The 14,457-nt window shown below is 53.6% G+C and overlaps 1 protein-coding gene across 12 annotated transcripts in view; it reads right to left on the reverse strand.

The window, feature by feature from the left end:
• KMT2D (lysine methyltransferase 2D) overlaps positions 1-14,457 on the reverse strand; it is a 39,775-nt gene that overhangs the window by 22,891 nt on the left and 2,427 nt on the right. For 6 of the 12 annotated variants that reach the window (XM_059682737.1, XM_059682741.1, XM_059682743.1 and 3 more), the window contains exons 2-28: positions 12,402-12,487; positions 12,019-12,145; positions 11,600-11,823; positions 11,381-11,490; positions 11,042-11,204; positions 10,541-10,706; positions 10,327-10,441; positions 10,030-10,187; positions 9,709-9,854; positions 7,765-9,573; positions 6,563-7,671; positions 5,995-6,108; positions 5,536-5,646; positions 4,697-4,801; positions 3,775-3,956; positions 3,433-3,597; positions 3,232-3,341; positions 3,083-3,130; positions 2,228-2,449; positions 1,888-2,007; positions 1,686-1,799; positions 1,339-1,469; positions 1,109-1,256; positions 844-909; positions 606-716; positions 279-416; positions 96-180 (exon numbers count right to left, since the gene is read on the reverse strand). In XM_059682737.1, the coding sequence (XP_059538720.1) occupies positions 96-180; positions 279-416; positions 606-716; positions 844-909; positions 1,109-1,256; positions 1,339-1,469; positions 1,686-1,799; positions 1,888-2,007; positions 2,228-2,449; positions 3,083-3,130; positions 3,232-3,341; positions 3,433-3,597; positions 3,775-3,956; positions 4,697-4,801; positions 5,536-5,646; positions 5,995-6,108; positions 6,563-7,671; positions 7,765-9,573; positions 9,709-9,854; positions 10,030-10,187; positions 10,327-10,441; positions 10,541-10,706; positions 11,042-11,204; positions 11,381-11,490; positions 11,600-11,823; positions 12,019-12,145; positions 12,402-12,450 (6,146 nt within the window). In that variant the 5' untranslated portion in view covers positions 12,451-12,487. Of the gene's footprint in view, positions 1-95; positions 181-278; positions 417-605; positions 717-843; positions 910-1,108; positions 1,257-1,338; positions 1,470-1,685; positions 1,800-1,887; positions 2,008-2,227; positions 2,450-3,082; positions 3,131-3,231; positions 3,342-3,432; positions 3,598-3,774; positions 3,957-4,696; positions 4,802-5,535; positions 5,647-5,994; positions 6,109-6,562; positions 7,672-7,764; positions 9,574-9,708; positions 9,855-10,029; positions 10,188-10,326; positions 10,442-10,540; positions 10,707-11,041; positions 11,205-11,380; positions 11,491-11,599; positions 11,824-12,018; positions 12,146-12,401; positions 12,488-14,457 lie in introns of those variants that run through there. The other 6 variants (XM_059682739.1, XM_059682735.1, XM_059682740.1 and 3 more) reach the window with 5 other exon arrangements.

Raw genomic sequence — 14,457 nt, forward strand, 5'->3', positions numbered from 1 at the left:
CATCCAGGAGTCCAAGGTTCCCTCCCTTGGCATGAACCCAACTGGAGGGAAGGGACTATGGGGACGGCCCATGAAGATTAAGCATAGATACCAACCTAGAATCCAAGAATGGGGACTGGCAGAGGCCTGGATAGGAGTCCATTGGGCTGCTGGAGGGGAGACTGCCCAAAGGGAGTCCACCTACAAGAGGCACAGGATCAGAGAAAGGGAGCAAGTGGCCCATCCTGGGGGCAAGCTTGGCCGTACCTGCCCACTAGTCTTCAAACCACCCATATCACCTTGAAGAAAGGGCCTCTGCAGCGGTGTACGGCTGCCATCTAGGCCAGGGGTTCCACAACCCAGATGCTGCTCTCGTTCAGAACCCAGAACATCCTTGAAGAGCTGCTGCAGGTCCTTGGATTCTATCTTGGGCAGTTCTATAAGGGATTGAGGGAGGAGGCTGCTGAGGGAGACTGGGGAGCTGAGGGGACACCACACATCCACAAACAGTCATGGCCGGGGAGGTGCCCAGGACTCCCCACTGTATGGATGAGAGTCTCACAAGCAGAATCTTCTTCTCCCACAGAGGACCCTTTATACATGAAGAGAGTGGGTCACAGCCTCACCTTCTGTAGGAATCCTGTCTAAGTCAGAGCTAAGCATCCCTTCTCCCGGGGTTCCTGGCTTCTCGGGGTCACTGGGCACTGGGGATGCCTTTACACCCCCATCCTCAGGTCCTGCAATGAGCAGGAGAAACCCATCAGCCAAGGCCAGTATGGAGGTACCACACTGACCACAGAAGGCATGGAAAAGTTTGACAGAGGCAAAACCAAGCTAGGATGAAGTCCTCCCAGCTGGCCTCACCTGGTGTATCAGCCTTGCCCTCGGCACCACGGGATTCTTCATCTGCAACCTCTGTACCATCATCTCCTATAAGCAATAGTCGCCATTCCAATCTGAGATGCCCCACATCTGACATCAGAATGGGTCTCCAGCTCCACAGGCCAGGACCCTTGGCCTACCCTCAATTCCTGGAGACCAGCCCATCCCCCACCAAGTTCTCTTCCCAGCTCCTAAGCACAGAGGAAAGTTGGGTCCCTTCAGACCTCTTTACCACCACATGACTGACCTTTCGGTAAGGTGGGGAGCTCCTTCCTATCTGAGCCTCCATCCCCCTTGGCTTTTGGGGTTCCTAGTGCAAAGCTTGGCCGGCCCACCCCAACTGCAAAAAGGGCCTTCCGGCTCAGGTCCAACAGCTCCTTCCCAAAGAAGGCCTCCTGTGGGAAGAGGCAGGGGGAAATAGGCTTCTTCATGTTCTGCAGGGAGAATTCCCTGCACCCTTCAGAGCCTAAGGCCCACCTGCAGGTAAGCAGGAAACATGTCCTCTAGTTTGCTTTTCTTGCGCCCTCGCCGCTGCTGCTTCTTCTTCTCTTCTGCATCTGCTGGGCTCTGTTCCACAGAGCCCTCTGTAGGCAGGTCAGCAGGCATCACTGGGGACAGAATGGGAAGGGTCAACTTCTCTAGGGACACTGAGCATGCTGCTCCCAAGTTGGCCTGAGGATGCTTTCTGCCTACTCTCTCCCCCAAAACCAACTGGACCCACCACCCTCTCAGCCCTTTGAGTGAGCCCTCCTCCAGGCCTCCCTGGCAGTGCCCTATAGGTCCTGTGATCCCCACCTTCTCCCAGGCCCCACTGGAGCCCTCACCCGTCTCACCCTCGTCGGGCTGCCCATCCCCACTCAACACCTCCGCCTGTGCAGCAGGCCCCTTTTTCACACGTGTGTGGGATTTCCGCTGTCGCACCATGAAACCACCAATGCCTATGAGGAGGCAGAGCTGCAGTTGAGAAGCCACTAGGGACCGGGTGAGCCACCCCTCCCCACCCCATTCCCCATCCCAGGGCCTCACCAGGCCGATAGGGTTTGCGTTTGCGTTTTTTACTCTCCTCAGTCTCCTCCTTGCCAGGCTCTACGTCAGGGCTGATGGGGCCCTCCAGTTTAATTTCACACTCCATGTGCTCCACACCACCTGCGTTATTTAAACAGAGGAGATGGAGGCAGAGCAGAGGCGTGGGCCCTTTAACTCTGTCATCCTGCCACCCAAGAACAGAGAGCTGAGTGCCTTGCCAGAGCCACTGGACAAGACCAACAGTGGCCTGAGGATGACCAGAAATGACAACGCTGCTCCCTCCCAACATCCAACTCTCACAGGCATGCTCCCGCTACTTTGGCAGATTCCCCAGCCTTACCTTCACCCTTGAGCAGCTCTTCAGTGTCTAGGTCCCCATCTTTCTTGTCATCAGGGCCAAGGGCATCTGAGGGCTCAGAACCTTCCAGCCCAGCCTCGCCTGGGAGGCCAAGCCGTCCTCGCCGCTGGCGCCGCTTGTGTAGGGGTGACATGGTAAGGTTACGCAGCACAGCCATGCCAGTTTCTGTCAGCCACACACCCTCAAAGCGAAAGTACTGGGGCTCTGCACAAAAGGGAAGAGCATGTGACCCCAGGGAAACCAGAACTCCAAGTTTCAGCCTAAGTCCCCAGCTGGGACAAAAGCAGTGAGAGACAGACAGACCAGCCCCTGGGGCCTGAAGGGTGGAGAGGACTGGTCACCGCTGGGTGCTAGCTAAGGTTCTAATTCTCCATCAGTGACCTAGGAGGACTCAGGCTGCTACTGCAGAAGCCTGACTTTGCTCATGATTAACCCTAGGTTCACCAAATATATTCTCTAGCGGTCTGGGGCTGGACGTGCTCCTACTCGCTGAATGCCAGCACACAGTGCCCCAGATGCCAGGAGCAACACCTACATCATGATGGAGGAGATGGCCCCAGCCGCTTCAGTGAGGAAACAGCAGTGTCCTGTGCTCTCTGGAGGTGACACTCTGGTAGTACAGAGGCCATGTTTCCTGGTGGAAGGAACTCTGCCTGGGAAACTAGAGGCCTTGGTTGTAGTCATAACTTTGTCAATAACCTAGTGGGTGACCTTGGGCAGGCTACTCAGTCTCTCTGGGTCTTAGTTTCCCCCTCTTAAAATGAGATAAAGTTAGGGGGGTGGAGCTGGACTAGACAGTGTCTAAGTTCTCCTTGGCTTCGGCACTCAGAATTTCACCTGGCTCTTTCACCTTCATAGGCACCAACTCTGGAGGCGCAACAGGTGCTGTGGAGAGAAGGACAAACCAAGGCAGTTTGAGGTCCTGTCCCAAAGCAAGGCACCCCAGTCCTGACTCCTCCTCTCCTTCCCTAGCATCTGGTACTCACCAGCAGGCTTAATTACATAAGGCTGGCAGGAGACACAGTCAAAGCCCTCATCGGCTGCCTGCTCCACATCATCCTCTGTGAAGAGGCTCTCGCAGCCGGCATGCATCCACCTGGAAGAAAGACATGAGGAGATGAACCCAGACAATGCAAAGCTGAGGATAGGGAAGAGGGAGCCAAACCAGGGGAAAGGAGCACCCTCACCGTTCACAATGGCGGCACTGGATCAGAAGGTCCTCTTCCACGTATGGGGCATGGCAGATAGGGCAGGTCACCAGGCTGGCACAGGGTCCACAGTGTGTGTAACTGTTCTGCCATTCACAGTGGAAGCCAGGGGAGGCGGCTCCACACTGCATACAAGACACACACCTAGTGGGAGCAGAAAGACTCTCAGCACCTAAGCTACCCAAGGCAGCCAGCGGTGCCCCTCACTGAAAACCATGTGTCCCAGCCTGGTCTTCTAAACCCAACCTGTCATGTGTTCACCATCACATCTACTCTGACATATCAGGCCCAGGCCCCTCTGAAGATCCTGGGTCTCCTTACCACTTGCACTTCCAGCCGCCCTTGGGCACGGTGAGCAGTGGTGGGTCCAGGCAGTAGGTGTGGTAGCTAATGTCACAGTCATCACAGAGCAGCAGGCGTGAGGGGTCTGAGGCCTGGCCGCACACCTCACACACGATGCACTCCACACAACGCCAGCCTTTTAATAGCATCACCTTGGTGATCTGGTACAGAAGACGACATTTCTCAGGGCGTGATGGAGAGGAGAGGGCAGACTTCTTAGGGGAGGATGGGACTTATATGGGTTGGGCTGGAGGACCCCGATGCCCAGGCCAGACCTCCATTTGAGCAAATAAAGGCTATGCCGAGCACCCTCGCCTCAAAACTATATAGTGACTCTATACTTAGGCTCCCAGGAACCTCTCCTGGCCACTGCCTCATTATGCATGGACTGGCAACCTTTTACTAGCCAAGTCCCCAACAAGATTATGGATAGGATTAGATTGTACTTCCTCCAATTTTTCTTGAACATTTAAAAACCTGCTACTAATGCAAGTTAAGGAATGTTAGCAGTGGACAAGTTCTAAATGAATATCAAACTGACTAAGTGAACAACAAGCTGACTAATTATGCTTGAGTCAAAAACACTGCTTTCTCTTTGTGGACATTTGCTTATGATTTTCATTTTACATTTTATCTCCAGACTATATCATGCTTTCTACTAGTAAAGTTCTCATAGTTTCTATAATGGACCGAATCATATCAACAACTCATGGTCTACCACCAAAAAACTATAAAGACCACTACCAATTCCAAAGTATTTTTCCCCAAGATGAGTCTGATAATCACGGGTGACTGAAGAATGACTTTCACTATCAAAGGCCACTTTAAGTAGTGTGGGGGCCTGGGATAAGAAATAAGTGACCCCATTCCCCAACCCAGGCCTCTTGGGCTCTGAACTTACCTTGCTGTTGACACAGTACGGGTGATAGCACTGCGAACACTGGGAACAGGCAAGGAGGTGGCCCTCTGCCCCCCGGCCAAAGCTGCCACATACTACACACATGTCCTGGGGAAATACACAGAAACCCAATGTCCAACTAGGTAGGTCTCCTTTTCCCACTCAGTCCTGGCAACTAACTACAACTCTAATCTGAGGGAAGGAGCCAGGGAACCAAAAGCCCAACCCCTGGCCTCAGGACACTGTGAGCCATCATGGGGCCCTGTTCCTTCTTAGCTTGATGTGTTGCCTAGCTGGTGTGGCTCAGCGGTTGAGGGTCAACTTGGGAACCAAGTGGTCACCGGTTCAGTTCCCAGTCAGGGCACATACCTAGGTTGTGGGTTGGATCCCTGGAGGCAACCAACTGATCAATGTTTCTCTCTCACATCTCTCTCTCTCTAAAAAATCAATAAACTTATTTTTTTAAAAATAGCCTGATATGGGTAAAAGTAAGAAACAAAAGGAGAAGATGGGTAAAGATTGGGGAGGCTGAGAGAGTAACATATGCGCCAGTATTCTATCAGCTTTGTGGGATTATTCAGGTGAGAACATACGTAAGCTCCCTCCAACAGGGCAAAAATCATTTCTGCCTTTTCACTGCTATATCCCTTGCTCCTAGTTCAGTGCCAACCTCAGAGGTGACACTCAAGAGAAATCTGATGGATAGACAAGAAAAGGAACAATGTGATTCCAATTCACTGTTTTCTGATTAGCTGGTAGAGAAGGAGGTCTTTGGTTTTCTGCATCTACTCTCCCACCTAAACACATACACCCAATGTGAGTCTGCCAGTCACATATGATACCTGCATTAGGACAAACTTGTCTGTATTGGAGAAGAGAACCACAGTATTTTGCATGGTGTCGTCATCATCATCTTCTTCCTCCTTGCTGGGAGAGCTATCGATATCAGCAACCTTATAGGCAGAGAGTTGTGGAATGTGAGGCAGCTAAATCTGCGCGAACTAAGCTGCTTTTTCCTCTCTGGTACTGGGGGAAGGAGGTATGAACCCCTGGCTAAATGAAGGTCAGAAGTGAGACTAAGAAGCAGAAGAACATCCCAGCTCCCAAACTGGGCCTCAGCCCAACAGCAGAGATTCCAAAGAAGCCTGGGGGCCAAGTGGACAGAAGGAGTAGACAGAGCGGACAGGCCCTGAGCTAGCAGGCAGGCAGGTGAGCGTGCAGGGGACTGACAGGAGTAAAGGATGTTTAATCTGGAAAGAGCCAGCTGACGCATGTTTGGGGGATGGGAAGCCTCTCCTTACTACCAGAGTCTCAATGGAAGAAGTGGTTGATTTTAGCCGGGCCCGTCCTCTCCCACGTCCTCCATGTGCTCCTCCACGTGGCCGGCGTCTTCCTGGGAAACTACTGCTGCGACCCTGAGTGAAGGAAGTGGATAATAACAGGGAGAAGTTGAGGACTAGTGTGTTGGGTCCACAGGTTTAGAAGGAAGAGAAGAAACTAATGAACAGAGCATAACAGGTAATAAAGGCCAGGAGTCCCAGCAGGGCAAGGGAAAAGCTAACTCTCAGACAGCAACAAGTAGGCAGCTCTTCTCCCAAGCAAAAGTGGCCAAGTGGTACAACGATAAAAATACTGGTGTTAAAAGCCCGAGTTTCTAGTTGATTCTATTACTGAGTAACCATGAAGCTGGGAAAGTCAATTCCCACTCTATGTATTAGTATTCTCCTTAGTAAAATAAGAGTGGACTAAAGGAGCCCTGACAGTCTAGAATTCAGTAAGCCAGGTGGGAAGGTATCAGTGACACAGGATTGTACCTCTGCTGTTATTAGCATGAAGCTGACCACACCCAGTGACTGGAGCGCCCCTTACCTGTTTGATGCGGGAACGAGCCGGGGAGCTGCGCCGCTTCCCCTTGTCCCCTTCAGCTTTGCCTCCACTGACAGCTGTCCCAGTGTCACACAACAGTGAGTCATCAGTCTCCGGCAGAGAGTCAGTACAGAGCCGAAGGGAGCCTTCATCTCGAGCTGGACTAACATCTGTAGATACCCCCAACTCCATAGACAAGGAGCCGCCCCCCTCGGGGTCAGGAGAGCCCAGCAGGGGCTCTGAGCCAGGAAAACTGGCACTGGCATCGCCCTGGCTCAGATTGGAGATCTCATTAACGATGTCGGATTTGATGAGAACAGGTGGGATAGGGGCCACTGGTGCACGTGGCTCCTCTTGCTCTTCACAGGGTGAGCCCTGCCCTGTCTGCTTGCACTCTGGGCCATAGACCTCCATAGGGGTCACAGGGGCCAGCTCCTCGGGGTCCAGGAGCACAGGGGAACCCTTAAGTTCACTAGCCAAACTGCCAGGGGTCCGTCCAGCCTCTGGCTGGGAATCAGGAGTGTCAGTCCCATCCAGAGGGGCTGTGTCTTCCCCCAGGCCAGAGAAGTCTTCCAGGGCTGGGGCGGGACTGGGTGCAGGGCAGGAAAGGTTCCCCATGGGGGAGGGGAGAGGACTAGTAGGGCTAGGCTCCAAGGCTGGGCACTCAGGTTCTGGGGCTTTCTCAATCTCCATCTCAGGCGGCTCGGCCTCATGTGAAACCTCCATTGCCTTCTCTATGGGACTCAGTGGGGAGGGAATGGATAGTGGCAGAGCAGGAGGAGAGCACTGTGAAGGAGGGGAGTTCTGGGGAGGTAGGGAATGCTGGAGGAGTGGAGAACACCGAGGGGGAAGGGGCTCCATCAGGATGGGAGAGGCCAGTCCCATTGGGGAGCCTGGAGATGGGGGAAGGATCATAGGGGGTACAGGCTCGGGGTCAGTGCAGTTAGCTTCCGGTGGAGGGCTAATGGGTGTCTCTAGGATGGGGGCAGCCAATGGTGACTCAGGGTCACTGTCCCCTTTGGCACCAAAGGGGTACTCTAACTCCCCCAAAGGAGAGAGGGCTGGTGGGGCTACAGCTGTGATAATGGGCGAGAGCGGAGGAGGAAGTGGATCTGGAAGGAAGGAGAAAAGGGAGGCTCTTAGATTAGATGTGCCATAAAGAATCAAGACTGTCCCAGAGAAAGAGGGTACTGACATCCCCTTACCTGGTGGCATCAGCTGAGGTGATAAGGATGGCTCCCTAGTTGGAGACAACGGTAGCTCCTCAGGCAGAGGGGACAGAGGTGGTTCCCCAGGCTCAGACAGAGCGTGCTCTCCAAGCAAGGGGGATAAGGGTGGCTCCCCAGGTGGGAGGAACAAGGGCAATTCCTCAGGTGCAGAGCATAGGCTTGGCTCCCCAAGGGGCTCTTCAGGTCGAGGGGACAGGCATGGTTCCTTAGGGTGGGAAGACAGGTGTAGCTCCTCAGGCTGGGGGGACAGGTGTGGCTCCTCAGGCCGGGAGGACAGATGCAGCTCCTCAGGCACAGGGGATGGCTGTCGCTCCTCAGGCATGGGGGATGGGTGTGGTTCCTCAGGCTGGGGGGACAGGCATGCTTCCTCTGGCTGCGGGGACAGATGTGGTTCTTCCGGCTGGGGGGACAGGTGCAGCTCCTCTGGTGCAAGGGATAGGCACAGCTCCTCAGGCTGGCGGGGCAGAAGCAGTTCCTTGGCTGCAGCGGACAGGCATGGCTCCTCAGGCCGGGGGGACAGGCACGGCTCCTCAGGCCGGGGGGACAGGCACGGCTCCTCAGGCCGGGGGGACAGGCGCGGCTCCTCAGGCCTGGGAGACAGGGGCGGCTCCTCAGGCTTGGGGGACAGGCGCGGCTCCTCAGGCTTGGGGGACAGGCGCGGCTCCTCAGGCTTGGGGGACAGGCGCGGCTCCTCAGGCCGGGGGGACAGGCGCGGCTCCTCAGGCTTGGGGGACAGGCGTGGCTCCTCAGGCTTGGGGGACAGGCGCGGCTCCTCAGGCTTGGGGGACAGGCGCGGCTCCTCAGGCTTGGGGGACAGGCGCGGCTCCTCAGGCTTGGGGGACAGGCGCAGCTCCTCAGTTGTGGGGGATAGGTGCGATTCCTCAAGTGGGGGGCAGAATTGCAGCTCCTCAGGCAATGGCGACAGGGGTGACTCCTCCAGTGGTAGGGACACGAGCAAGTCCTCTGGTGGCGGGGACGCAGGGGAGTCTTCAGGTGGTGGGGATGTGGGTGAATCCTCAGGTGGTGGGGATACACGTGAAGCCTCGGGTGGAGGGGATGTGGGAGACTCCTCAGGCGGTGGGGACAGGGGAGATTCCTCAGGCGGTGGGGACAGGCGCGACACCTCAGGCAGGAGGGATAGGCATGATACCTCAGGTGGGGGGGACATAGGTGAGTCTTCAGGTGGTGGGGACATGGGTGAATCCTCAGGTGGTGGGGAGAGGCGTGAAGCCTCAGGTGGTGGGGAGAGGGGAGACTCCTCTGGTGGGGGGGACAGGGGTGATTCTTCAAATGGTGGGAACATACGCGATGCCTCAGGTGGTGGAGACATGGGTGACTCCTCAGGTGGAGGAGACATGGGTGACTCCTCAGGTGGTGGAGACAGGCGAGATGCCTCAGGTGGTGGGGAAGTGGGTAATTCCTCGGGTGGTGGGGACAGGGGAGATTCCTCAAATGGTGGGTTCAGGGGTGATGCTTCAGGTGGTGGGGACAGGGGTGTCTCAAGTGGAGGAGATGGGGGTGACTCCTCTGGTGGAGAAAAGGGTGACTCTTCCAGTGGAGAAAAAGGTGATGATTCAGGTGGGGGAGACAGAGGAGACTCCTCAGGCGGTGGAGAGAGGGGCGATTCCTCAGGCGGTGGGGACAGACGAGATGCCTCAGGCGGCGGGGATGTGGGTGATTCCTCAGGTGGTGGGGACAGGGGCGACTCCTCAGGTGGGGGCAGCAGTGGCATCTCCTCATTTAGGGGGGCCTCCAACTGTGGCTCAAGTTGGGCCCCTGCTCTCCCTGTAGATATAATATACTGTGCTCCTATCTTGCTCAACTCCACTCCACAGAAAGTACAGAGTCTAAGGCAAAGCAGAAACTGTCCCTTACCACAGAACAGAAGGGGACTTTCATGGACCCTCAAACCCTACTCACCTAGTGGTTTGGCTTCACATTGCAGAGGCCCCGGTTCCTTCGGTTGCATAGAGGTCACATGCCCACCCTTTGGCTGCCCTTGGCATGCAACGTACAGAGCATCGGGCTCATCCGTGGGGGTATCACCAGGCTCTGGGGGTGAGAATCTGCAGAGGGTACAGGGAAGTAGGCATTGTGGCTCTCATCAGCTATCAACTCCTAGAGAGTGTACTGGGGTAAGGCATGAATGCCATGGGTTGTACTGCCCATCTTAGGGCTCCCTCTGCCAATCTCAGCACTTCCGATCCTGCAGCCCAATCTCTTTCAGTCCACACTACTTACCTGCTACAGACAACAGAACGCTGCTCAGCAACAGAACTGATAGGCTGTCCTCCCTGGGTTTTGTGACAGCGATAACAGAGTGAGTAGTTCTCGAACCACTCAGAGTTGGGATTCAGCTCCGCTGAGCCTGCCCCACAGGACCGGCATACCCGGCACGCCTAGAGAAAGGAGAAAGCAAAACAGGCATCAGTGAGACAGCAGAGACTAGAGGGGAGCATGGGACTTGTCACAACAGAGAAACTCCGGATGTTATAGGAGGCAGAATTAGAAGAGTAAGGCAGGATCAAGGACCCTCACCTTGCACTTCCAAGAGTGAGCAGGCAGTTCTTCCATAGGTGGTTTTAGGCAGAAGGTATGGTATCCTTTGTCACACGTCTCACAGACCAACATCTTAGAGTCATTCCCAGGTTTCCTGCAGAGACAGGGCACATAACAGGGTCCCTCCCTGCCCTTGTTTTTAACCCTAAACTGTGCTTTGCCTAAGGCTTTCCTCCTGCCTTCCCATTCTTACCTGCAGGCTTGGCACACTTTGCATTCAGGGCACTGCCAGCCAGCACGCTTGCGGGCAGTCAGAGCAGTGTCCAGGCAGGCCCCATGATAGTGATGCCCACAACTGGTACAGAAGAACAGGTCACACAATTCCCCTGGCCCCTCACATACTGCACAGCGAGCCTCCTCTGCAGTCAAAAGGGACAGAGAACACAGGTCAGATATGGATTCCTTGCAGGTCTCAGGACAGTGCTGTCTACATAACAGGCATTCCATGGATCAGAATGAACAAATACACAGTTACTAAGTGTCTGCCTAATATATGCTAGGCATTGTTCTAGGCATTGCAGACATCATAGTAAATAAGACAGGCAAAGCCCCTGCACTCTCAAAAGTTCACACCTATTTTAATGAGGCAGACTGACAGTATAAAATTACCATCGTTGATAGTGCTCTGCAAAGTACAAACCCCAAGCACTCTTGACCCCTCATTGCCTGATGTACAAGGAGCAGGACTTCTCACCCAGATGTGCGGCACCCTCACTGTGCTCCGGGCATAGCAGCTGCAGTGTTTTCATGGATAAGAAGGAACCGCTGGCAGTGGCACAGGGGAAGTGGTAAAGCCGTGGGCATCCAGGTGAGCGACAAGGGATGGAGGCACCGAGCCTGGTGCAGTGGGAGCAGCGCTGCCAGGGTGGAAACAAAGCCTCAGTGCCAGTCAGCTCACTCCAGAGCAATGTATCAGGCACTAGCTCTGCCCCACTATGCCCACTGCCCTTCTAATTCTACCCTGACTCTCAGAAGCCCAATAACCCTGTCCACCCTGCCCTTTACCTCTGCAATCCCCTGGCCCCAGCCCCACCTGTGAGATCCCTGAGAAGATGGCCTTGTCCACACCACATAGCTCTGGGCCCCCCTTCCCCCATACACCGGCCGACCACACGGCACACCAATGGTGAGCCCAGCAGGACCCTGTTTAAGTAGAAAAAGGCAAACAGAAAGGAATGAATTAACAAAAAGGTGATCGCTGGCTTTGGACCACCCAGCCCTACCTTCTTTCCTGCCCAGGTCAGTTACTTACCTCCAGGTTCTCCTAGGTGGGCAGGTGTCAGGCCCTCAGGGAAACCAATCTGTGATAGGTCCTCACTGGGCAGTGCTGCCTCACTGTGCTCTGAGTTCCCCCCAGGAGACACCACTGGACACCGGGGCCAGTCAAATGGCAACTCAAAGCGCCGTAGCTCCCGCTGCCCATGCAGACTGGGCTCCCCGCAGTTACAGAGAGCACAACGCCGCAGTGGACCCCCACTGTGGACACACAAGCATCAGCACCATGCCAGGCCCCTGCCCACAGTCATCCCCCCATACCCCCCGACAATCCCATGATTTAACACGCCTGTGCTTCCCAAACACTCATTTTCCTAAATATTCCTCTTGAACAACCCAGAATCTCAGATCAAATCCTTTTGTACCCTTACGTCCTCATTTCCCCAAACTATTTACCTGCGGTCCTGAGGTGGTTCCTGAGGCCTGAGACCCCCAGAAGTGGGCACAGATACCTCCACCACATGTGGGTTGGGAAGGTCTGCCTCAGTGGCACCTGACTCCTCAGAGGCTGCATGTCCATCAGCTGAATGAACAGAGAAGCATACATCAGCCATCATCCACTATTTAAATACTAGTCTAGTCACCAGACCTATGAGATTATCTAAAACCGTTGGTGGATCACACTGAGGGCATTTTGACTTTTGTCCCAAAGAACAAAGTCCTTCAATTACCCATCTATTAGACAGACTTAGCTCCTGTCCTTGTGCCAGGACTAGAAATTTAAGGTTGTCTGGGATTAGCAGAAAGCTGTCAGTAAACCCAAAATTTGCCCTACTCACCTGCCGGTTCTGAATCTTTATCCTCACCAGGCGGCTTCTGGCTATCCATCCCTCTCTCCGACTGGGCAGGGCCCTCTCGGGGAGACCTGTCAAAGCCAAAAAAGATATCTGTATGCCCAGAAAGTCTCTCCACTAAACACTTTTCCCAGAATCCTAGGAGGAATGCAGCTAATGGTATCTTAGACCTTACAGAAATCAGAACAAAGCCATACCTACAATTCCTGCACTAATGACAAAAAAGTTCTGCCTAACCTTTATCCCACTGCCTACTTCCTCCCCAGATAAACACTGACCCTCTTCTCCAACTCTGGATTCTCAGAGGATCCCCTCCCTTTTCCCACTTCCTAACTCCTATGAGTTCCCAGGGCAATAGCATCCAACTAGAAGCACATCCAGTCTACAGCTACAGTAGCGTCCTTTGCCTCACATCTGAGTTCTGGGCTTCTGGTGGGCCCTATCCCTATCCTTTTCCCTGAGGCCTCAAGTCAGCTACCATCCTAGAGGTCTGTCAGTGCCAACCAATGGGTAATCATAACCCAAGAAGTCTGAGTACAGCTGCAATCCCTCTCCCAGAGACAGAGTCTGGGGTCTTGCAGGCTATAGAACACGTTACTGAAACTAAAGCCTAGGTATGGATAGATCTCCCCAACCTCCACTGGTTCCAACCAGGACACCCCAATCACAACGTAAGAAACTCCCCAATTTCTACCCACTGCCTAACCAAATCCAGCTCAGGCCTGGCCCCTGCAGCAACTGAACTCAGGATCTCACCCAGCCTGAAGTCCTCAGGTTGTTGCCCTTAGCAACGCCAACTGCCCTTCTTCCTAAGATATCCCTAGTTAACAGAAGTGGGCCTTAAGAGTCACTGAGCATGTGTAGCCAGGCCTGAAGCTAGGCATGCTGGGAGTCGTAGTCTCAGGAAGCACACTGCCACTTGGAGGAGTTCTAAACAGGACAGGACACAGCCCAGCAGAGTAGCTTCCTTCCTCTTCTGTCAACCAGGGTTTCCACACACACTATGGGGGTGTGGAGTAACGGTCCCCTCTTCTAAAATATGCCTGCCTATATCAGAGCCAAATGAAACAAACATTAAAGTTATACATAACAAGATTGAGACCCACATCTTTGGGCATATTTTCCTAAACCTCAGAGAGAACTAAACACAGCCCAAAAGAGAAAGAAGAATAAGAAAAATTACAGAGTAAGGTAGAAAAAAGGGTTTCTACAGAAGGAAGAAAGGGATAGGTGCCAGCAGCTATTAGTGGTATCTAAGGTAAGGGCTTAAGCAGAGAAAGAAAAGTATACTATTCCCAGGGAAGGAGGAGGGTGGGGAGAATCCCTAAAACAGAACTCTAAATAAAATTTGAGAAGTTTATCTCTCGGCTTTTCCACTCCTTTTGTTTAACCAGAGGGGTCACATACCAACCTTAGCAAGGACAAGCCCCTCGTCTCAAACCAACTACCAAATAACCTTGTCGGCCACTTGGGGTTGAGTGACTGGGGCAGATGAGACAGGGGAAACCCTCAAAGGTGCCCAGAATCAATAAATCAATTACTTTAAGAACCACAATATTAGTCTTCATTCCCTGAACTCACACTCCACTTCCAGAGATTAATAATGAGCCTCTGTGACATGTCACAGGAAAGGAAATTTTATTTTATTCCCCCCAAACTATCAGAAGCTATTAGATCAGGAAAGTGAAGTATCACTTGATGCCTGTTCCCTCCATTCCCAAACCATCTCTTTCCAAAACCTACCATACAACCACACCTGAAAGGAAAGCAAGGTGGTTATCTGGCAGGCCCAAGAAAAGCTGCTCTGGAACTTCAAGGGGCCCTTAGAAGCCACCTATGAGAAGCAGGGGCTGGAGGTCAGGGCACCAGCCAGGCTCCTCTTCCTGTTCAGACATTCAAGGCTTGACCACACCCAGAAAGCTTCAAAATTTCCTAAATATGTGAATTTAACTGTATGCCCCCAAAGATCTTCCACCTGCTCTGCTCTTAAAGTTAAGTCACAAATAAAAAGCAACAGTGATAATACAGTGGGTGGGAGGAA

This window comes from Myotis daubentonii, chromosome 2, assembly GCF_963259705.1.
Source record: "Myotis daubentonii chromosome 2, mMyoDau2.1, whole genome shotgun sequence".
Lineage (NCBI taxonomy): Eukaryota > Metazoa > Chordata > Mammalia > Chiroptera > Vespertilionidae > Myotis > Myotis daubentonii.